This window comes from Haliotis rufescens, unplaced genomic scaffold (assembly GCF_023055435.1).
Source record: "Haliotis rufescens isolate VD_foot unplaced genomic scaffold, xgHalRufe1.0.p SCAF_4, whole genome shotgun sequence".
NCBI classification, from domain to species: Eukaryota; Metazoa; Mollusca; class Gastropoda; order Lepetellida; family Haliotidae; genus Haliotis; species Haliotis rufescens.
This window is the reverse complement of record NW_025964112.1, coordinates 40236836-40261715: the sequence shown is the minus strand read 5'-3', so window position 1 is coordinate 40261715 and position 24880 is coordinate 40236836. Positions and strand designations below refer to the sequence as shown.

The following is a 24880-nucleotide window of genomic DNA, read 5'->3' as shown; positions in this document are numbered from 1 at the left end:
GTCAGTTTTCTCCTTCAAATGGGCAAAATCAGAGGATGGAATGTTAGACTTGCATCAGAAATGTCTATTGGACTTCTCAGAACATGTCACCCTTACAGCTGCAAGGAGATCATTTCGACCTCCGCATAACTTGATGACGAAATTCTATCACCTAAACAGGGACATCATAATCCCCGAAAACATCATCATAACACCTTAAATAATATCTATTAATACGAATGTATTTTTCACCAGGAAATATTTAAACAGTGGAAGGGGAATATTATCCACATTCTACCACCATCTGAATAGGTCTCGTATTCATTGGCTGTCAGGTCCTTGAATAATCTGTTCATAAATACAGGATGAAATGATTCACAGCCAGGGCAAAGAAATGAACAAAACTATTTCCCAACAACTACTGACAACACTTGATGAGAGTTACAAGCCTGAGGCAGAATAAAGTAACAGAGTTAAGCAAAGTCATGAGCACACACAGGACAAAAGTAGAAGGACCTAAGCTAGAAGTGATGTTTGAACAAATCTCAGCAGGGCACAAAAGGATCAAATTTGAAGTGCAAACTGCCATCTCATATATTTGGAGGCTACCTCTCAGAAGCTCATTCGAATTTCAGGATAAATAATAATTGGAGCTGCTATGATTTATCTGTCATAGAACACCTGGAAAAATACTACATAACCTCTTGACATGGAGTAGGTGCACTCAAATGTTTTGAAAAATGTTCGATTAAAATATTAATTACGCCTCCTTGTTGTAGGAACGTCGCTCCACTGTAGGAAGTGACTCTTTTGTATGAGGAATAATTAACAGGCTTGTAATTGTAGCCTTTCTGTTGACAATTTCTAATGAGCACAAACTAGTGAAGAGAAGCACCCTCCACAAACGTAGACTATTCAATGATGTGACAAATTGGAAACTGTGCTAACAGTGTGCATAAACACTCACATCCGAAAATCTCAGCCTTCTGACTCTGTAGATAAGGCGCTTGCACAAAGTAATCAGGAACAATTCAAGTGATTGACACAAAACACTATAATCTGTAGTTTTCTATCACACAATGACAGACGCCTGTCAAATTTGTAAGGGCCAATCATTATCGTTCTTTCATGCGTCAATACCTGCGTTGTTCACTGTCTCTGGTAAAAGACTCACATTATTTGCTTTTACACTGCCGTTACGGTGTCGTATACTCCTACTTCAGGGCCAAATAGCGGCAAAATGTTCTTGTCGATATGCTAGAATTCAATGCTTAATTAAAACGGTAAAGATCTTGTATCAAGGAGACAGAAAGGTTGATGAATGAGTCTCAGCAAAGGCCCATTTCCTGCTGACAATACAGCTCTTTTCACCTGTCCGATCTTAACAAGCCATCGGGAAGAAAACCTTGGGACGTCATTCAGCGTCACTCATGCATTAATTTGCATACAGTGTACCAGAGAACTACGACAACTCGCCTTCCGTTGAGACAACAACTACCAATCATTACATAGTAAAGCTATGGGGGGTCATCTCAATGACATCTTAATTGTGCAATCAACGCTAATTGTTAAAATTTCAAGTGGTATTTCAATCAATAAGTTTTCATATTCTTAAGCAAAAAACAATACTCTAGTCAGCGACTGTTGGCACTCTATAGCCTTTTCAGTCAGTTTTATAAAGTAATCAATTTTTATGATTCTCCCAAGTGAAGAGGATAAAAGGCGATATAGTGTAGGCAATTATAGTTTCTTGTCCTTGTAAACCTCCCAGATGGGGCGAAGTAGGGGAGGCCTCACGATCCAGCCATCTCCAGTTGTTATCTCATCTCAGCTACAATAATTATACACAGAATTTCATGCATTGAAACCAGATTGTGTTTCAAGGAAATGTTTCCTTCATTATGAGACAAAGGGTTGGGAAGATGGCTCTAATTAGGAAATATGGATGTTGGCACTAACTACTTATCAAGGGCTATGGTTTGCTTGGCATGTCACCAGCCTATGATATAACACACCTGTAAAATAACACACCTGTGATAAAACACCTGTAGCCACCTCCTGATAATTACTTTCACCTGTACAGTTTCACCTTGAAAACATAAATCAGCTCCGGCTAAATACTACAATCCCAATTAGTTTTTCAGTTAAAAGTGTAAGGATGTAAATTTTACCTGTAAAACTTAAATGCTTAATTTTTACTTAGATTGTTGAAAGGTTTATGTTAATTTTACCTGTAAAATTGTACATATCCTTTTACTTACTAATGTGAAATGATGAGTATTTATTGCTTAATAGTGTGTCAGCAATCTTACAACTATTCACTAAGATGATATTTGAAGATATTCTTTAAATTAAAACTATGACTTCATACAAAAAAACCAAAGGAATGAGAAAACAGGAAATTGAACCTGTGTGATAAAGACAGATTGAAAAATGCCTTGTATCGGTCACCTGCCAAATATAGGCAGCCAAAATAGGGGAACAAGAAATCTCCATATATCTATTGTCTGAGATGAAAACAATTAGTTTTGTAGTGTGTGATCCAAGTGGCGATTTCCTAGGTCATGTCAGCCAATGAGAACACACCTTGCACTTCCTGTCCCTCCTGTAAGCCATGCCACTAAGCAACGAGCCGCATGTGATTCACAAGTCGGGCAATACAGTCATATACTACATAGATGCTGTGCCTCCCATGATTCACCACTGTTTTATGTACGCATTAGGCAACAAGCGGGGCTCCCTCCTCATCAACAACTCCTAATATAATGGCAATCATCGCCAAACATTTTCAGTAATGATAGAAGAGAAGTGTCATTCCAAATTCACTAAATATGATGGAAGCTAAACATGGCTAATTATCAGGTATTAGTCATAGACACATGGTAAATGGCTTCATCACCATACAAAATGGCAACAACATCAATACTTGAAACACATTCACTTCTACCAAAAATATTTTCAACAAAATAACAAACGTAACTATATAATAGAAATAAAAAAAGTAATAAAATAAAATCGATCTTATCAGTGTTCATCATGAAAGACAGGGATGAAGCTGGAGGAATTACCTCCCTTAGACTGGGCGGGCCAGGGAGGAGGTCTATCCCAGGCTTCCATGTGTGCAGTGGGGCGTGATGGAGACCATCTGGGGGGAGGTCACAGACAAACAACTGTCTGCATGGTACCAGGTGACGCCCAGCCGGGAACACAGGTGATCAGATAGATTCACACCTCTGTGTAAACCATCCACAACACTTTCAATCAAACTTGTTATTTCCAGGAAGATTTTTTGTCAATTTTCAAAATTTCTATTTTAAAAGGACTAAGTGATCTATTGAGCTGGTTATGAAGACCATGTGAGATCAGAAATGTTACTATATGAGGTGGTGTTCCAGTAAATGCAAGGAAACATGACTTACCCGCTTCCATGGCAGACGAAATGAAACACTGGAAGAAGGTAGCTGTTACCCATAATACCTGACAGGTGACACGGTCGACTATTTTTAGGTGTTTCGTTTTACAAAACAAGGAAACAAAAAACTGAATAATAATATCAACTTTGTATTTCCTGTCGTTTTGTACTAATCAGGTAACAGAAACATCATAATCTGACAAGAAGGACGCTAGTAGATGTTGCTCAACTTGGGATCAGCGACAAGGTGAAAATATCTTAAAATTGTAACCACTGACAGATATGATTGTGCCAAAATAGCATCAACAAAATAAAATATTTTGAAAAATAACAACTGTTTAGTCATCAACTGTTGATTGCTGATTATCTCAACATGTGTGTAATGACAACTTTGTCTAAACCATTTGTTACACAAACAAAATAAACTCGGAACTACCATTCAAAAACATAAACAAACCAGTGTGACACATCAACACTGACAGTTAGAGGCAATGTCAGTCATCACTTAAAGGCCCTAAGTAATATTCATTTAATAATACATGAAGGTTAACAAAGATGAATGAAAAACTCACCAAAGGGAAAAAGTTTAAGTTCCTCAAACATGTCTTCAGGCAGTCCTATAGCCACAGCACATGAGGAGTCAGCTCCTACTCCGAACGAGTCACACGGCTCAAGTTGCATGCATACACCTTTACCTTCATACAAATACTCCTAGTACCGAGCACCTTGCCAGCCTCAAGGTAGACAACTCCTGTGTGTACACCGGCAGCCTCATCAAGCCCAGGTTTGTGATTTGCCAGCTGGCCCTGAGGAGCGAGCCAGTCAGAGACGGGAGTTATAGGAGCGTATCACACCCTGCTGAGCCTGTCACAGCCCTCTAAGGCTGGGCTGGCACTGGCTACGCTACACCGCTCCAGCTCACGGGAATCAGATAACAGGCTGATCCAGTAATTATGGAAATCCCATTTGCATGAAATTATGCCGTGAGCTGGGAGCTTGACCGTTTATGCTGTGTACACCAATAGATGGGTATTGATTTTTACCGGGACATCAGGGAGTATAAGAGAGAGGTCAATATGAATCATAACAGACCTCAGTGTGGCGGAGACAGGAACTAAAGTGCCTTAATTACATGTTGTGTGAGATCCAGACCCAAGTGAACATCACACGCAGGCAGGCAGGTGGGCTTGATTGCCTTTAAAGTCATCACTTGTCACATGTATTATTATTTTCATATTTCTGGTTGTAGTCTTGTGTACCTCTATGCTACCTGTCCCCCCCTCACTCAGACACGCGCCATCTTTCCGCTCCACAAACCAATTTAACCTCGCAAAAACAATTACAGCCATCACACACAATAGAGTCCGGAACCAACCTAAACAAAGTAGCAATCTCCATACAACATAGATCGGCCGATTGCGAGCCATTATGCAGTAAATATAAGTTAATTATATGATGACAAGGGACATAACTACTGGGATAATCTAATGATACAATTAATGTTCACTGCCGATTCTTATTTTCAATTATCTCTAACAGTAGGCAGTATTTCGTATCAGGTAATATTAAATTAGACAAAATAAACCTATGTATTAAACACAATTACCTTAAACAAAATTTGGGGTTCAAATCAGGCAGAAAAATGTGCATGTTTAAAGGCAGTGTGATGTTGAAGTAGTCATGGCTGAATGGTTTTCAACAATACTGATATCGCACGAATTTATTCATGTAACGTTATCGCAGTAATTTTTGCAAATATGACACTGAACAAGTTGCTTCTAAAAATAAATTTTGGGGGGTTTGATTAAACCCAAAAAACTTCTTGACTACTCTTCTAGCGTGATGTTAGCCGTGTCCTTGAGTGCGGGATTGAAAGCGATGTAATGAAGTTATAGAAAGACAATCGTAGCATGATTGCAAATATTACGACTGACAATTGAAGATTGCTAGCCCTACGTCTTCCCCCAATCACGCGAGGGGAAATGTTCCCAATCGACATTCGTCTCCTTCCCGATCAATCAACAAGGGATCTCTGATGTGACCCGAGATCTCTACCGTTATGACTGCACACAAAATAAACGCGGGTAATGAAATTAAAGGGCTGACGCTCAACTTAGATTTATGAACGAAACAGGACTATGAGGAATGAGTTATCTTGCGGAAGTTAAGATGGACGATATTAATGAAATTTTTCATGTAAGGAACAAGCAAATGAATGTAAACTTGGATCAAGCAGAACGTACAATCCCAGTTTGATAAAGTCGTGTGATTCAGCAACACCATTGGCCCTGGTTATAAAGTCATAAACACTGTAAACAATACGAATCTGGGGCCTATGTTGGGGCACTAATGTACAATTTGTATTCTTGAGACTAGGCAATATTGAAAATAACGCAGCAGTGGATTTGCTGCAGTGGCTATGTGGGTTCGCTACAGACTGCATAATAAGCCATATTGGCTACATCGTTGTTTGACTTAACACGCAACGCTCTCCTGCTTGTCAGAGGGAATGCCGTTTTATATCCTCAAAATCTCGTGCCTGAATTAAAGCTTAAAGTGAGGTTACCAAGACGTGTTCTTGGCCACATATTTCATCAAGAAAACAAACACGGGCCTTGTAATTAATTAAAGAAAACCCATAAAAATTTACAGCAGTTTTGGGTGATGCTCCTCGTTATGATTATGAAGGGATCAGTGCGACAGTATCGGAGAATTATTGCATTTCAAAAGTGTCAATACTAAAGATGGAAAAATTGTAAAAAGAGTTGAACTGAGTGATGTTAAACCATACTTCTAAAAAAACACTTATCAGCTGAGACCATATTCATCTACACCATTTTATTGGTGAGCCTTATAAATTAGAATCGGAGAACGAATCAGGCAGATCTAGAGGTCAGATACAGTGCATCTCACAAGGATCTGAAAACAACTGTCACTCCCAAGACAACACAACAGGAATTAATTACAACATCCACTGAAATGAGAAAACATATGGACACAAATCTCCACTTGTAAACCCACAGAGAAACCATTGTTCTTGTCTGTGTAAATGCTTTACCTCTTATCAACTGATAGTCTTAATTAGTCACAAATGTTGCCCATCTGGGATAGTGTTTTACAACACCGGGTGAAACTGAACACCTAGCTATCAGGCCATGGTCATTGAGTGATAAATAGCAACTTTCAACAAGGTCAACTGACTGTATGCCACACTTGTATTTGGGGTGAGGTGGATGTCCTTTGACGCCCCTGACATCCCTTATCACATGTCTGGAATTATTATTATTTCACAGTGAAAAAAAACTGTGACATATCACCATTATCTACACTCCTAAAACAAAACATTTCTTTAAGATGGAGTATCAGATTAAACAAACTGAAACCCTTATCAAATTCTCCGATAATTGAATTGTCAACTCTACCCTTAAATCACTGATAGGTTGTCTATACTTTCATCATGAATGCCCACTTACTTTATTTAAAAAAAGGTTAATTTTTTTCATTTTGATTTTACGATGTAATATACATTAAATCTTAATTAGCAATATCAAACATCTAAACAATTTGTCTCTAATGCCTCAACAACTGGAAAACTAACCATTTTTCAGCTCATTTTCACATCTGTTTGGATTTCTGATATTGAACTGTCAAAAGTAACAAGTTTTGAATTACCTTCAAATTAACCTGCCCAACAATCAACTAAAACTGATTGCTCCCTGATGAAATATGAACAATTAACCGAAAAATTTCCAAAATTGCTTAAAACTTGTGAGAAGAGAGAAATGAGAAAGATAGAGAATCAGGAATAACTATGTTATTCAGTGTGTCTCTCGCCTGTGATGAAAGGCAAACATTTGAGACAATATAGCATTGTGTGAGGAGCTCGAAGGGCTGGGCATGTGATCCTATCAATGGCAGAGGAACCAAGACTCCACACAGGGCCCAACAGTCCTTTATTCTAGGGATACCAGCCCTTTATTCAATCCCCGAGTCTGACTCAGTCAGCTGAATGGGAACCTTTAATGCGCTACCCTTTTGCGATATGAATGTAGCTCCTTAATATGGACCCCTTTCGCGATATGAATGTAGCCCTTAATACATCCCCCTCCCGTCATAGGGAAGTAGTCCCTTAACATCGTCCTTTGAGGGATGATTCACCAGCGTAATGCACGGCCCATTCTGTCGCGGAGTATCACTTTTATCCCTCCCACCTTTCTTGATTAAAGCTTTCTCCTCGCTCTCTTATCGTCCATCATAAATTAGGTCTTAGCAGACATTTGACTCTTCTTAAACCATCTCTTATATTGTTTGACGTGAAGATTTCTTGTCAAAGATATAACAGTGCGCTTTCACACGTTCAGCATTATGTAACAAACGCATTTGATTGAGGTGGCAATTAATCTATATTCATAAATTAAGAAATTGCAATTTTTTAGTAATGATCATTTGCCATTAAATAGATTGAAAAATTATGAGTAACAACAAGGCTGGCTGAATATTAACAATTTGTCAAAGCAACCAATTAAATTGAGAAGATCACAAAATGTCACAACCCATTGTTAAAACTTGATTTTTGTTGTTGCTGCACTTAAAATATTATGGTGTATCTTTTATAACTAGTCACAAACTCAAAGCCAAGTAACATTATTGCTGTCAGACTGTCAGTAAATATTTATTGTAAACCAATACTGATTTTTGGCTATGATTTTCACTGCATTTTGAAATAATATCCCACAATAAAAATATTATTGATAATATTATTGATAACAAAATATAGAGTATTTGATAATAAGATGCAAGGTGCTGTGGTCTTCACCTCTAACTCTCCTGTGTCGTACTGTTTTAGACTTGTGACATATATACAGTACGTAACAAAATTCTCTTCCTACAGCAGTAATTGTTACATATAGAGAAAAAAACCTGAACAAATCTCTAGCAGCAGGGATTAAATATTTACAGTATTAAATAGGGAGAGACCGACAATCCAGTGATTAACATCATGAGCATCGATCCACACAAGTGGGACACGATAACATGCATCAATCAAGTCAGCAAGCCTGACCACCCGATCACGTAAGTCACCGATTAAAACAAGCATAATCGCCTCTCACGGCAAGCATGGGTTGCTGAAGACCTCCTACTACACGGGGATTACATATACTACTCCACATCTTATACAGATATTTTCCATCTTTCCATGAGACCGCCTCCGTGGTCTAGTGGTAGAGCGTCCGCCTGGAGAGCGGAAGGTCTGGGGCTCGATCCCCGCCCGCGTCATACCAAAAGACGTTAAAAGATGGTACTTGTTGTTACCCTGTCTGGCGCTCGGCATTAAAGGGCTAAAACAAGGACTGGTTGGCTCGGAGTCAGTATACTGTGTCTGAGTGGGGTATTCATGTTAAACTGCGGCATGGTATCTCAGTGTGCTAGCACTATAAATCGGCATCAGTCCGGACTAGTACAAGCAGCCACACACACACATACACGTGCATGCACATCGCTATATAAGAGCAATAATCTTGGACGCGACGTTAAACCCCATTTCACCTCACATCACCATCTTTCCATGATACACAAAACTGATTATCATGTCAAATGTATATTTAAATAATCTGCCATAAGTGATTATCTTTATCAAAAGTTGAGTGGTACATATGGACAGTGTAAAACATAACGAGAATCACCTATTCTTGTCAAAACTCTGAACACAGCATCCGATCATTATGACATTGTTTATGTATTCAAATGAGAAAATGAGGGTAGGATCTGGATGTGAAAAGGTAGAAAATAATACTGACCACTGTAATCAAAATAATAAGCAGTTCTCCACTAATAATCATCTCCTTTGCCAGAATACTATAATATAAGCATTCTATTTTAACCTTGTCCGAATACCGAACAATAGAAAGCTAACGACATCAGTGCCTACATAAGGAAAAATGACATACAGGTACTTAAGTTTAAAAGGGTGGTAACATTTGTTTACCAGACCAGAATAATTGCTGCGTATAGTGTATTATTATTATTATGTCCTATTAATGGCGCCATTCCTTGATGGTACCGCAATAAGCACCCTATTTGGCCTCTTTGACGTGGTGAAACGCCTGGAGTGCTAATGATGTCAATCACTGACGTTACCATGTCATAATCCCATGCAGCAGCAATTAACATTATTGGTCATATGAATAGCAAAGTTTGGATTTAATAATCTAAATCTCAATATTCCTTTATGCATGTAAACACTCTGGGCCTTTTCTCGCCAATGATTCTTAATGCTACACCTGTCGTAACTCCCATGCTCTAACATGGACTTACGACAGTCGTAAGATTGCTCTGTGGAAAGAAACATTAGGCGTTAGGGCCAGACATTTTTTTTCGGTTTTTGGTTTACAGATTACAATTGTGAAAAATTTGATAGGTAATTTGAAAAACATTTCTTGAATCATCTTCAAGTTTGATTATGATCAGTTGGTGATAAAAGAAGAGAAGAAATCTTGATCTGGTTTCAGTCATTATAAATATTATAAATCTAAAATCTGACACCAGCATCTCATTGTCTTTTTTGTTTTGCCTAAATCAATCTTTACTGTCGGCGATATAAAAATAGCCATGTCATTCTGATTCTTTTTTCTCAATTTTCTATTTTTAAGGTCAGCGGATCTGTAAACCAAAAAAATAAAATATGTAAGGGTTGAATACTTTGAATACGGTACTGTAACACTTGTTTTAGTATACTTCAGACTCTATCGGGCTCACTTGAGATCAGTCTCAGAAACAGAAGAAGAAAAACGTTGTCCCAGCAAACAGTGTATATTGTAGTTTGCACTTTCATGCCAGAGATCTCACACGACTACATCACAATAAAGCTGACACTTTATCAATGACTTGGAAGGTTCTTCATTGATTTGTGATTTCAATGAGAAATATTTCGAACTAAAATTTCAGGAACACAATTTTGCTTTCAGGAATTATCATGATTGGAGAATTGAAGACATCAGTGTTGGAAAACTACCAAATTTGATGTTTCATATGATCCATGTGGATATGATGCATGTTTTGTACAAAATGACCTGCATCACATCTCAGACCTATGCAAAATGAGTATTGTGAGCTCTGCAAACATGTTTTGTGATTCTGTCACAGTTTTATCTTTCAAAACTTGTTTTAAGTTCAAAGATTTTTTAAAACACCATCTGAAAAAGATTGGTGGGAAAATATTGTTTCTTCGCAAGAGTATGCTCCTTGGGAACGTCAATAGTCATCGTGTTCTCTCCCTCAGTCCATCTTGCGATACCCAGGTCTCAACTGGTGATTCCATTTCACAAACAACATGAGCATGATTCATTTACCATGGAGTAGGAGAACTGACAAGGAACCAGCCATTTCAGTGTGGTAAAGAGACTATGAGGTATTGAAATAAGTGCAACCAACAGGTTGATATGATGTCGCAGCAGTAAGACAGCAACCTGCACCACAGATGTCCAGCTGGACTCTTTCCTTACCACAGCGAGTGCAAGACATGCAGAGCTATGAGGACATTTGGTGGTGATATCTCAGCTAAGGACAACTTCTCAAGCCCGTCTGTTATTGCAGTCAAGGTGGGGACACAGTGCCTCCTCTCCGCTTCACGGTCCCTGCTTCCTGGAAGGATCATGTTTCTGTGGCCTGTTATCACAGACTCCCAGGCGCCATCCCTCACCTTGTCTCGGTACTGCACACCTCGGAATGTCCTCCACCTCAGATAACTTTGACAGTCACACTAACACATAAATATCTCTGTCTCCTGCCTGATAGTAATATATGGACTGAACTCACAGAGGATTGATGGGAATGTTCTTCTCACAGTGGGGCGGGTGGGGTGGGTGTGTCCTTCTCACAGTGGGATGTGAGGTGGGGGAATATGGAATGGGTAAAGAATGTCCACACAGCGTGGGGTGAGTTGTTCTCAGAGTGGGCTGAGGGGCAAGTTGGAGTGGGATATGGGTGTGTCCACAAAGTGGGGGATGGTGAATAGGTGCCAAGTTAGAGTGGAGTAAGAATGTCCACACAAAGTTGGGTGAGTTGTTCTTCTCACAGTGGGCTGTGGGGCAAGTTGGAGTGGGACATGGCTGTGTCCACACAGCTGGGATGTGTGTAGGTGGGGTAAGTTGGAGTGGGGCATGGCTGTGTCCACACAGCTGGGACGTGTGTAGGTGGGGTAAGTTGGAGTGGGGCAGGGTGTGTCCACACAGTGGGGAGGTGAGTAGGTGGTGTAAGTTGGAGTGGGGCATGGCTGTGTCCACAAAGTGGGGAGGTGAGTAGGTGGGGTAAGTTGGAGTGGGGCATGGCTGTGTCGACACAGTGGGGAGGTGAGTAGGTGGTGAAAGTTGGAGTGGGGCATGGCTGTGTCGACACAGTGAAATGTAGGTGAGCAAGTTGGGTGTGGGTGATGTGTGTCCTGGGCATGCCTCTATAGCAGGGAGTGTGGGTGAGTGGGTGAGTTGGAGTGGAAGATGAGTGTCCTCACAATGGGGTGTACAGTCGGGTGGGGCAAGTTGGAGTGGGGTAGGTGGGGTAGGTGGGGTAGGGGCCTGTCCTCACATTAGGAAAAAAGTGATTTGTTTGAAGGTGGTTTGGGTTATGAACAAGTGGATGATCTCCATCCTTGTCCATTCTATCAAAACAAAGCACCAATATTTCACCTAGTGACAGCTTTTCAACAATCAGCCTCACAGTTTATTACTACTTTCTTCAGATATTTCCCTGAACACCATAGCTGTACAGGCTGCCTGGGACAATATCGCCTCTCCCTCACAGGGATTAAGTGTATTCAAGAGCAGCAGACTTTCAGCACCTCTTTCTCACCAAGTGCACACATGTTTGTGGATTTAGTAACCATTCATGTCATTTTCAATTTTTATTGAGAAATATTTCAAAAAGTGCAGAGTACAGGCATTCATGGTGTCACATGCGTGCACTACTTGGGAAAATGTTCACACCCATAGCAAAATATATCCTTTACAAATCCAATATTACTGAGTAAACCACTTTCATCAGGTCAAACTAATTAACAGAAGACAGGTGCTTTAGGCTTCATTTCAAACTGCATGTTCGTTTTTCTTCGCGTAACTTGGGAACAAAATATGCCATTAAGTTAATTGTGTTTAATAACTTCATCATGATAAACACATACACCAGACATCCTGATATGTTGAGATGTGACTGAGTGACTGGTGAATAACCGTGACTAGACTGCTGAATAACTGTGACAAGACTGGTAAATAACAGTGAATAGACTGGTAAATAACAGTGATAAGACTGATAAATAACTGTGAATAGACTGGTACATAACTGTAACAAGGCTGGTAAATAACAGTGACAAGACTGGTAAATAACAGTGATAAGACTGGTAAATAACTGTGAATAGACTGGTAAATAACAGTGACATGACTGGTAAATACTGTCACAAGACTGGTGAATAACAGTGATGAGACTGGTAAATAACTGTTAAAAACAATGACTAAACCGGTAGATCCTAGTGACTACACAGGTAAATAACTACATCAAGACCCTGAAAACTGTTACTACTACTACTACTACTACTACTACTACTACATCCCATTACATGGCTGGTACACAACCAGCTGGACAGACAAATATTAGTTCATACTGTATACCTTACAAGCAAGGGGTAAAAGGACCAAGCTATTCTGCCCCGGGTTCTCCATCAGACAGGATCTCCAAGAAAACCAAGACTAAGATTATCAACAGTGAAACAGTCATCTGAACTTACACTCACTCCAACTGGCCATGCGACTCCACTGTGCCACAACATGCCCCTCAAAGAGTCTCAGAGAGAGTTAATGAGAGTGATATCATACACTATCATTAAACCTGAGCTGAAACAAGTGAGCCTCCTTATCGTAAGGCATCAGGCAAGTGTAAATTAGAAGTAAAGAGCTGCTCTAAGTATGTTAAAGTAGACAGCAACAACAACTGGGCTCTGATAAAAACTTAATTAAATCTAAGTGTTTCATCAAAGAATCTCTACTGCATCTGTACACGGTGAACACATTTCCCACCAGGTCTCTTCGTCCAGGTTGTTCGTGTCAACTGAGTTAGGGATGATTTTACACTAACGTTGAATATTGAATTTCCCAAACATTAATCTTACCAAACAAACAAACACTATACTTTTTCCCCCATCCTGCAACTTAGGGTTGCGCTTTTTGTAATGACTCATTCGACTGCAAGATTCTGTTCTGATAAAATCTTGGAAATTCATAAACTGGAATCTCCAGATAGAAAATCAAGCAAAAGTAATTGTAGAATTATTTGGATTGGAACACTTCTTCACAAAACAGGACTGCATACTGTTTTTGATGATACAATGAGCTCGGAACATAGAGACACGGCTAGCGTCAGAGATGTGCGGCAGTTACTGCTGTATGCTTCCTCAAGGAGCAGCAATACAAAGACAATCTATTACTTCGGGGAGATGATCTGACAGCCCAGGATCAATACCTGGCATCGGCAACACGGAGTTGCCATCGCCATACAATATATTCATTAAACCATATACAGTTTCATAACAACCCAGCATCAAAAGCCAAGTATTCTCAGGAACAATACTCAAGGAGAAGAAGTTCGAGTGGAGTGCACGTCCCTATTAAACTTTCAAAGTGGTCCGACTGTGCCTGTGTGCAATGACAGAAGCGGCGCCACGCAGGTGCATGTCCCATGATGCACCAGCCTAGGCCGATGGTCTTGGTATCCGTCTCAGTATCCCGCCCCGCCCCCTCGTGCCTGCCCGCCCGTCCGTGTTGCCTGCCTGCCTGCACTGATGCTATTGGCACCAAAACCTGTGACAACATAACTCCCCAGGTTTACACTGGACGACCTAACTTCGCTCTGATTCATCAGTCATACAAGTTACCATGGATACCAAGAAGTTGCTCCATTCTTTAATTTTTGGAGCATGCTGAATGGAAATTGAGCATAATCACTGCACTATTTTCTTAACTTTTATCAAGCACTAGAAATCCCATAATATACATATTTGTGCCATAGATAACAAGATATCTCATCATTCATCCAAAAGCAAAGCAAACAGTTATTAAAAAAAGTAAATCAAGTAAAACATGAATTTTGATTCTTTAATAAAATGCATAATTTATTTTCAAAAACATCAAAGATAAGATTTTTTAAAATGCGTTATTGAATTTAAATCATATACATCAATAATATTCCTTAATATTTTTAAAAACCCTCCTCCAAAACACATCTAAGACAAACAATTGAAAAACATTACGTTTTGTCTTCACCATGGCATTGTATATAATGGATTCACCACCGAGCTGAGTATTACACAGCTATATCCACACATTTGTCAACCATGACATGCTAATCATCTAATAACTGTCAGCCGCAGGATAATTTGATTTAGATATTACTTGGCAGTATATTCCAAAACTACAGGCACACTTAAACCCAGTGATGTATATGAAATGAAATCAGTTGGTAACTGCTTGCGTACTCCCTGGCCTCTCCGACAAGGAACAAAGGATTGTTGATTCGAGATGCGACTAGCCAATCCAAACCGCGATGTTAGGAAGATAGGCACTAGCTGATACATTGATCCCTCGCCTCCACTGGGTGCAGACACTTGCAATACCCAATCCAGAATTAACGATTGCATCTCTGGCTAGTCATCAGGACAATGTCACTAGTATCCATGCTGTATTCCATCCCACTGACTATCATTACAATGTTTGTCAAGACGCATGTTCAATACTTGTTAATCATTGTTAAATGTCCTGTCAAATCAGCATCTTCATCCTAAGTAATAATCCACTTTCAGAAACCATTTGTATTAGTAAGTCTATCTATCTATAATGACTAACCTATAACTTCTTATCAATCACACACTGATTTTTGTAAAATATGATACAAAATGTACACATAAAATATAAATTAAAAAAATACAATTTATCCATCACCCGATAATCATACTGACATTTTTTTTATAAATGTATAAACATATATTTCATTTTAAATCATTTCCCTACCATCACATTTTTCTTACATTAGTTGAAACACACATTATTCCTCATGGGGTTTATTATCATCATTTCTATTCAAATTTATTCATATTATCAAATAATACCATTTTGTCTTGTGATATATTCTGTATCATAAATGACAAGTCCTGGCTATTGGCCTGCTATTAAGATAAGGATCCCCCTCAATCCCAGAGCCCCAATATTATCTCTCTTACATCTCAAAATGTGCTCTCAACCGACCAATAAAAACAGCTAAAAATCCATATTTTGCCTTTTTAGGACTGCGGCAGTAGTATTGACAATTTGTAAATACACAAAGTGGCCAAGGCAAACTCAATAATCGGATTACTTTTACTCACTTTGACAAGACAATAAATTTCCACGGGAGGAAGCTCATTACACAGATACAATTAGAAATATAACTCCCAGTTGAGACTATAACAATTTTTCGCTTGCTTGAAGTAATCTATTTCCCATTTGTATGTTTGCCACGAGCTGTGTTACCTGAGGTATGCATTGACTCGCGACACGAGCACAATCGCTTCACACACAGGTATCGCTCACCTCTACTTAGGCACCTGTGATTGGTTCATATCATCTGTATTGATCAGTGATATTTGTGTTGGCATTAATAATTCAGCCCAATAGTTGCCGTGATCAGAGTGAAGAATCAGCTCTGCTTGTATCTCACACGTTTATGACTTAAGCAGTGTTTTACAAGAAAGTCTTTCCTATCCTTTGAAATACTTAAACAAAAGTAAAGAAATTTGAATATTTCTAGAAACCCTGTTTTAATTGAAACCTTGTTTTGGTGACAACTTGTTTTAATCAAGCATCAGTCGTTTAGTCTTCATATTATTTCCCAATTTACCAGAATAGCTAGCATCCTTCGTAACATTTTAATGCTGTTCCTATCTCTACAACTATGCATATTTTAATGGACCTTATCAGTGGCAGACTACAACAGTGCTGTGACATCATAACAAAAGACATTTGACGTCAGCTTACCTCCATAAAAATCGCCATGTATGCAGATTGTACAAACATATTTTACTTTTCTCTTATTAGTTCGCAATGTAATAAAAATGTTATTTGAAAACATTTCAGCAACTTTCGATTAGTCAGTCATTATTTAAATTATTGTAACAGTTATTATTTCAAGTCTAAAAACAGGACTTTGCAGAAAATGAGTCTACATGTTTGATGCACGTATATCTGTACAACACATGAATTGATGATTGTGAATTGTACCTTCGTGTGTGTTCTTAAGATACTGGAGTAAGTCAAAATATGATTTTTCACCCTAAAGGTCTGAGTCTGGCGCATACTACACGCAGTGTACGCTACCTGTGAAGTACTCCATGTCATGGCGTGAATGGTTCACTCCTATTGAGAATTTTGTTTGTTGTTTAACGCCGCACTCAGCAATATTCCAGCTATATGAAGTAGTCTGTAAACAATGGAGTCTGGGCCAGACCGTCCAGTGATTGACATCATGAATATCCCTCTACGCAACTTGGATACGATGACATGCATCAACCAAGTCAGCAAACCTGACCACCCAATTCTGTTAGTCGCCTTGTAAATTGTAACTTGTAATTGAGACATTCCTGAATACATTCCACACAAAAAATATATGTAATTTTCCACTTCAAAATTTAAAAAAAAAACAACATATTACAAAGTGACTAAACACAAGTCCTAGCCTATCACTCTGGCAAGCAGAGCAATGGTTAATTGGTGTACCTGCTCCAGTTTACACAGGTGGCAAAAGGGAACCCATGTATAAGCCCTGGGCTGTTCCCAGCGCCCAAAACAGCTGAGTATCTAACAGTGCTGATTCATACAGGTGCCCCACCACGCCATGTTTACAGTTGTTCAAATCAGCTCATGGCGGTACAAGTTACAAGTCTGACAGGAAATGGGTAATATGGCGGTTTTGAGACGAGAGATAAGGTAGTGTCAGTAATGGCTGACTCCCACTGCTTGTGTGAGCACTGGTTATATTATAGGCCAGGTGTTTCCCCCCTGTGCTTGCTGCCTGGCATCGGCGAAATAGCATCTATATTTCTATGAAAATGAGAGTTTTTGGTGGAATAATTTTAAAGAAACATCATTTTTGCTGTCTTAAACATACTGTATAGGTTTGATCCCAACCTCTATGCTTCTATTAGGTTATAATAATAACACAGCACACTGTATGGTGGATCTTCCATAGGTTTCATATGCAGTGCTGGTGAGTGAACGAGTATGGTTTAACGCCACTTATAACAATATTCCAGCAATATCACGGCGGGGGACACCAGAAATGGGCTTCACACATTGTACCCATGTCGGGAATCGAACCCGGGTCTTTCGCGTGACAAGCTTTAACCGCTAGCCTACCCAAACGCCCATTCAGCCAGATAAGTAGGATGTGAAGTCCCTAAGTAGACTGACATTAGTCCCAGAAATAAAACAATCTTATTTCAAAATATATATCTAAAAATCCAAATAACAAAATCCAAATGGAGCCCAGAAGAATCCTTTATTTCTAGACTTGCCAAATCATTCTAGACTTGAGTTGGATTCCTAATTAAATTTTGGGTGTGGGAGACAGACTACCCCCTAGCCCCAAGACACCCAAATGTAGGTCAACTATCACTATTACCAAAACATTATGAAAAATATTTTCTTTTAAAAGAACATAAGTCTGAGCAAAGATGCGTATTAACAAAATAATCATGGTGATAATGACATAATGTTATCAGATACAAAAAGCCTATCATATTGTCATAACACACATTTATAATGACTACCATTAGCTCAATAGTCCTTCCTTCCTAACTGCTTCATAATAAAGACATTGCACAACCCCATGTTCAACCAACACCCACAGTAACTGCCTGTCTATCTGTACCCTGTACAACAAGAGAAAGTCTCAAGCGTGTAGTTCCGGTGTACTTGTCAATACTTTGTGCAGTTCACCTATTGTTTGAAGCATCATCATACAGCCCACTACTTGACCTGTTGTCAAATAAGTCGGCAGACAATTGTTCATGACACGTCAATATTCGTATATGTTGCTTTCAGTCGTGTCCAAGATCAGGAAGCATAGAACGGAATCATGATCACTGCAAACTGTCATAAGTGTGTATATTAATCATCAAAGTCATTAGTCACAAGAAGTGTGTATCCTCATTTCATATCCGGTCACTGTTTCTGATCTGTACAATATTACATTACATTTAGGGCAGAAATTAACTAAGAAGGTCTGAACACTGATAACAAATTGCAATACCCAAAAAACCTTTGAAAATATACTAGCTCTTAGGGTACCTTTAGCATCAGCAAAACTAGTCCAGGGTTACGGGCTAGTGCTAATGAAAATATACTAGCTCTTAGGGTACCTTTAGCATCAGCAAAACTAGTCCAGGGTTACGGGCTAGTGCTAATTTCTATCTCTGGATAGAAAGAGAAGGCACAGTCCCAAATCTGTTAGTCCATGAATTGTTGAAATCTGGAGGGACTTGTTTTTTCTCCAAATCTAGTTGTTTTTCATAAAAAAAAATAGTCAAAATTAGCTGTGGACTAGTTGGATATGACTAATGGTGTCCATTCCTTGGTTCACTGTAACAATGTTGGATATGACCAACGGTGTCTTTTCCTGATGTTAATTATAACTCAATTCAAACATAGACATATATGACAGTTGAAGGGCGGAGAATGCTTAGCAACAAGACAGGTTCACCTAGCTCTGATGAAGGACTTTGGATAATCATTAAATGGTGTATTGAAATCACTTTCCCCTTTATCAAGATATTTCTTCCAATCTCCGCTTGACATCTATTAGCATAGCATTATAAATCTTAAACATAGTCTCCTCCATTGACAAAAGGCTCAACATACAACACTAACATGAACACAAGCCAGCCACAAAGCCTAACAATGCCCCATAACAGGACGTAGTGCAGGCTGCACTAATTAGACAGACGGATGGTAAATCTACATGTTTAAGTGTCCTTCTCTTTGTTCTTGCCTCTTCATTGTAGTCAATCTTTTGCGTCCGAGAAAGGCCTCGAAGCTGAAGCAATTGATCGCGAAATCATGTGTGGAAAAAGAAACACATGACAGCACCTATAATCTTGTGACAGCCTCAACACAAAAACATCAAACTCTCGGCACGAGGGATCAATGAGACTTAAAACAATGATTAAGGTGTAAACGCCACTTGCCCCAGTGAAAATCTTGCCCTCTCAATCAATGCACTTTCAAATGGCAGTAAAGACTGATACGCTCGGAAAACAATGTCCTAACATAAACTCGTATCTCAACTTGATCAATGGTATTTAACATAGCAATTAAGGTGTGATCAATTTTACATGAGAACAAAGCACAAGTACTCCTGACATCAGGAAAATAGGTACCTGCCATAACAATGTCAAATAGACACCGGGAAATAAGGGCGTGGCACATGTCATTTTCCAAAGAAACAGTAATGCCTATTAACACTTAATACAGAAATAAATCTAGACTAACATCTAGTCTCTGAAATGTACATATTGTACAGAAAAAACAGTTGTTCAGTTATCTTGATAAAAATATAATAAAAGGGAACCCAGTGACTCTCTTCATTTTCAGATGATACTGCAGTAATCTAGACTTGCGAACATTATAGACTTGCATGGGCTGTATTTGATATATATTTGTATCTTGGTCTGTAAGACAAATTAAAATAAATCATAATAAAATAAATATATAAACAAATCACTTTTTTTTTCGTGAAAATGTCTACAAATGATAAAATCATAAATTCAAGTATAATTCTTGAGCAAATGATAAAATTCAATTACATAAACATTCTATTTTGACCTGTATATTAAGCAATGATTCAGTTGGAGCAATCCTTTACTTCAGAGTAAACAAAAAGTGCTAACATAAATGACCCCACTCAATACTAATTTCTCCCCTTTTGTCAAGGCATAGGAATGAAGAGCTAGTGACACAATCAGTCATAATATTTTGATTAATGAATCGCATACCGCAATGAAGATTTCATAAAAGTAAAAATAATTTGTGCAAAAAATCAAAAGAATCGTACATCCATTACCATAAAGGTACTAAGCATCAAGCTCGTTGATGAATCACATAAAACCCTATACAATCCCCACTTTGCAGTACACGGGAAACGTATTTGCAAATCTAATGTCCTCAAATGTGTGTAAAAGAATACTATGCCCTGAAGTCTCAAAAAGACGAAAAATATAATGAATCAAACTCATTAATCGGATAAGATCTTTCGTCAATGTCGTTCCTTAAATGGCATTTCAATTGCAGGGAGTAGGCTGCTCTCTTTACTGGCTAGCAACAAGAAAAGGTTGTAACAAGTGGAAGAATTGATTCTTCATAGCGAGCGTGATTAAGATCGGGCCATTCAGGGGAGTTTGTACCCAGTTAGTCCTGACAAGATGCTCCTACGGTCATCCTTTTATTCCCCTACGCAAAGTCCCAAAACATTTACATCCCCGCAATAAAATCCCGCCAGCAATAACAAAAGAAACATTCACGCCCGACCATTTGATGTTTTTCTCAAGAAAGATGAAAGCAGTCATGTAGAAAATGGAAAATATTAAAGGTATCAAATTTGCGACTGTAACACAATTTCACATAATTTTGATCACCGTGAATTGGTCCGTATGAATCCGTTATAATGAACCATTGAGTCGACCACTCTTCACTCACAATGGCATATTTCATCCTGCTAAGAATTGGCGATTTCATCTATTGAGAGGAAAAATGCTTTCCAAGTTGCGACTGACTGTAGCTCTAATACGGATTACGCATTGACAATCACTTTCCTTGACAAACATATCACTCAACATTTTTTAATATGCAATTTCTATTGCGACCATCGCGTACGGCCATCTCCGATTAGCACAATAAGCTTGCCATGATTCAGACCCGTCTGCTACGCTTGACCAACCAATCAGAACCGAATTCTCCGTGTTCTTACTAAATTGCCAGGTCCGACTCAGAATCAAACAGACTCGCTCGTAGAATGAGGATTCGAAAAAGCAAGACCGGAAACAAAAATTGGTTGTGCGTACTCAAAGGCGCTTTGTGTGTAGCTCCTGTACCCATGAACATCCTGAATCCCTCATGCGGAAATAATCTGATATTTAGCAAATAATTTGATATTCTCTATATTTGTGTGTTCTTGTTCATCCTAGTATTGATTGAGGACATCTCCTTGAAACATTCCAAATGTCAAATATTATTACATAAATGGTGCTCCGTGTTCAAGTTAATAAAACCAAATTATGGCATATTACAATGCTGTTGATCAACACAGGATAAAATGTTTGCTAATAGATAATCAATGAATCAAGAAGGGTGCAGACCAAGCCCCAGTACTGAAGCTGAACTCAGCAGCAGCATCTTCAACCAAATATTAGAGAAAATGTCAAAACAATATCTCCTATGCTGGTGTAGCGTCCGAACAAACCAGACTACCGTATTCGATGTAATAAGCGCCCAGCGCTCTCAAAAGTAGAAATAGTGGGATCTTATTAGATTATTATTTTGGTGAAAAAAAAACAGAGTTTAAGATAAATTTCGTGGTTTATGCTGACAGCCTGAAATGATTATATATGTGAGATATATTTTTCCAGAATTTAATTGCCCATAATTAAGGGTGCATATAACACACAAGTGCATATTATACGCGAGGAAATAAGTCTTGTGTACATTGATCAATCGGCTAATTGGGATTGTTCACCAGCCAATATATTAGCAAATATCGCCCTGGGTGCTTATAAGAGTGAGGTGCCTATTACGTCGAATACGGTATTATGGATGAAAAGTTTGGCTTTCATGTTTCGTAACACTGCCTATCATAATGATGCTGTTGCCAGACAACCCATTTTCATCCCGAACATCTTTATTAGATATAGTATTTGAGTTTATTTTAATATTAGGCTTCAGTTCTTGACCCATAATCTGTTGCGTTAAATCATTTCTTCATTTGATAATAGCCTGTGTGAAGGGACTGAATTTGTGCTCAAGTCTGTATTACAAATCTTGCCCCATTGTTTTCTGTCCAAACAATTACAGTATCATTGTGGTTAAAAAAAAAAAAAAATTATAAATGCATCTCTGATACATAGTTAAGGGCAGTGAACAACAGCTATTTCACAAACTTCCTTTTTCACTGACATAATGTACTAATATTTTTTATGTCCTTTCCAACTTTTTTTAATATTTCAAAATTTACTTTTCTTTTTATATAGGTCTTTAAATGATGGTGTTATATTCCTAATCACTTTTAATCTCCTTTCAATATATTTCAAGAAGCTTGAATAAAAAGCTTACAACCATTACCTTATAATTTTCTGATATTTTTTCTTTTCTCATTAAGCAAAGTATCAACAGTATTGATACATGTGTTAAAGATATCAAAATAAAATCAACCTCATTTTCTTAACCTTACATGCTTAAGTTAATGTACATCAGTGAACGCCATTAATCTGAATCTGCATGGCAGGTTTCTGTAACGAGGGGCAGGCAGATGTGAATATGATTAGTGTTTAAGGAATTGGTGCTGGCGCATGCCCTCAATTGCAGGTAAGCAATTTGTCAATGTAACAACCACAATTACAGTCCATGTCAGACAGAGGGACACATGGGCAGAACATGCTTTGTGTGACCAATCAGTCTCCTGGCCAGGGCCATGTTACACAATGTTCAACACTGTTTATTATAGGTTCAACCATTACCAAATAAGCTAGTGTCACATGTGGCTGAAGTGGTAAGATTGATGGAGCGTGGATGTCTTTGCCACTCTTCACCTGAACATAATATTTCTTTCCCTAGGTGATGGAAGCAACAAAGACACTTAATGAAGATTTAGAATGTCCATTGGTCACTGCAGAAGTTTCTGTTGGTAATTCATCAGGGTAATTATTGAAGGGCTTCAATAGCAACCCACACTCTCTCTGTGTAATTAGACGACAATGGATATTTATTGGGTAACATCCTACATCGAAAATGGGACATAATTAATATTTATATCAGTTAGCATAGACAAGCTTCATGCTTGCAGATTGTAAACTCTTTATTTCTTAAACTGATCGCTTTCCTTTTTAAGTTCTTCACCTCATATTTTTTTAATCAATATGTCAATTCCAACTGCTTTTGAGTTAAATAGTAAATTGCCTAAGACTTAAAGAGGATACCAATTTTAACAAACACAACTTTCAGCAATGACATTTGTCACCTCACACACAACTAAGACAGATGCTGAAACATTAAGGTATTAACCTCATGTTCATAAAATCAATATTTCCTATTACTTGAATGGTAAAATGTGTAATACATAGATTTTACCAATTTTAACAAAACTATCATGAACATTTTCAGTAATGACAATAATCACCTCAGATATTACTGATTCAGATTAAAAAGATAAAGGCATTAACAACCAAGAAGAGTTCGACGCCTCACCAAACATAACTATTTTTATCATTTTTAATGTGGAATTTGGGACATAGAGTACTGTTCTTTAAACTCCATGGGAGCCGTTATGTATGAAGTTGACTGTGATTCATATTCTAACAAGCCATATTGTACTGCATCACTAACTTCCAACACACTTGTACACATTCTGTTATCCAATCTATGGGCCTTGTCATCCGCTAGTTGGGGCCGATTCCCAGGATGGGACATTGAAACTGGTCTGACTTCATCATCAGTCATTTGTTTAATTGACAAAACCCAGAACACAAAATTAAATTTGTGGACACCTGGCCCTAGGTGTAGGGAGAGACCTAAACGGCTACCTCACATTGTTATGGGAACATAAAGCTCAATATTCAGATGAACATGTAATTAAATTACCCGCGTGGCCGTGGATTGTGTCGTCCACTGTACGCTGCTATGTGATGCTGCATCTGTCCATCTTTAGATGCAAGGTTCTAAATCATTACTATTCCATGCTCTTTCTGGGACTCTAAAATTGGGATGAATCACAATATTGATTTTTTTTATTTTAAGTGAATAGAACTATACAAAGGTGCAATGGTGCCTTTTAAAGAAGAATATGATATTTCATCTTAGTTACGTTCGACTGGTTACATCATAATGTGACTGTTAAACTGACAAGATTCCTACAGCTATTTAACTCTGGTCCAGAGAGAACACCCCAATACTTTAACGTGAGCATTTAGTTATAATAACAATCAGTTCAAAGCAAAAGCCTGAGATATCTGTCCCATCACAAAAATAATTCTAAGGCAATAAAAGTGCGCCACCAAGTCAAGAAACACATTTCAACATAAAATATGGAGAACAGGCCAGCAGAAGCACTGACTAAAACAAATTCTGCCTCCAAATATGTGATTGGCTATTGAAAAACAAATTGACAATCCCCTAAAACAACACACGGTTACAACGAAGTTGCAGTAATATCTTT

General features: G+C 38.4%; 1 protein-coding gene across 5 annotated transcripts in view; it reads right to left on the bottom strand.

The window, feature by feature from the left end:
• LOC124118400 (zinc finger protein 1-like) overlaps nucleotides 1–24880 on the bottom strand; it is an 88823-nt gene that overhangs the window by 11396 nt on the left and 52547 nt on the right. For 4 of the 5 annotated variants that reach the window (XM_046480504.2, XM_046480505.2, XM_046480506.2 and 1 more), the window contains exon 1: nucleotides 3964–4273. The exons of the other annotated variant lie outside the window; for it this stretch is intronic. In XM_046480504.2, coding sequence (XP_046336460.1) covers nucleotides 3964–4072 — 109 coding nt within the window. In that variant the 5' untranslated portion in view covers nucleotides 4073–4273. Of the gene's footprint in view, nucleotides 1–3963; nucleotides 4274–24880 lie in introns of those variants that run through there. 5 annotated transcript variants of the gene reach the window in all.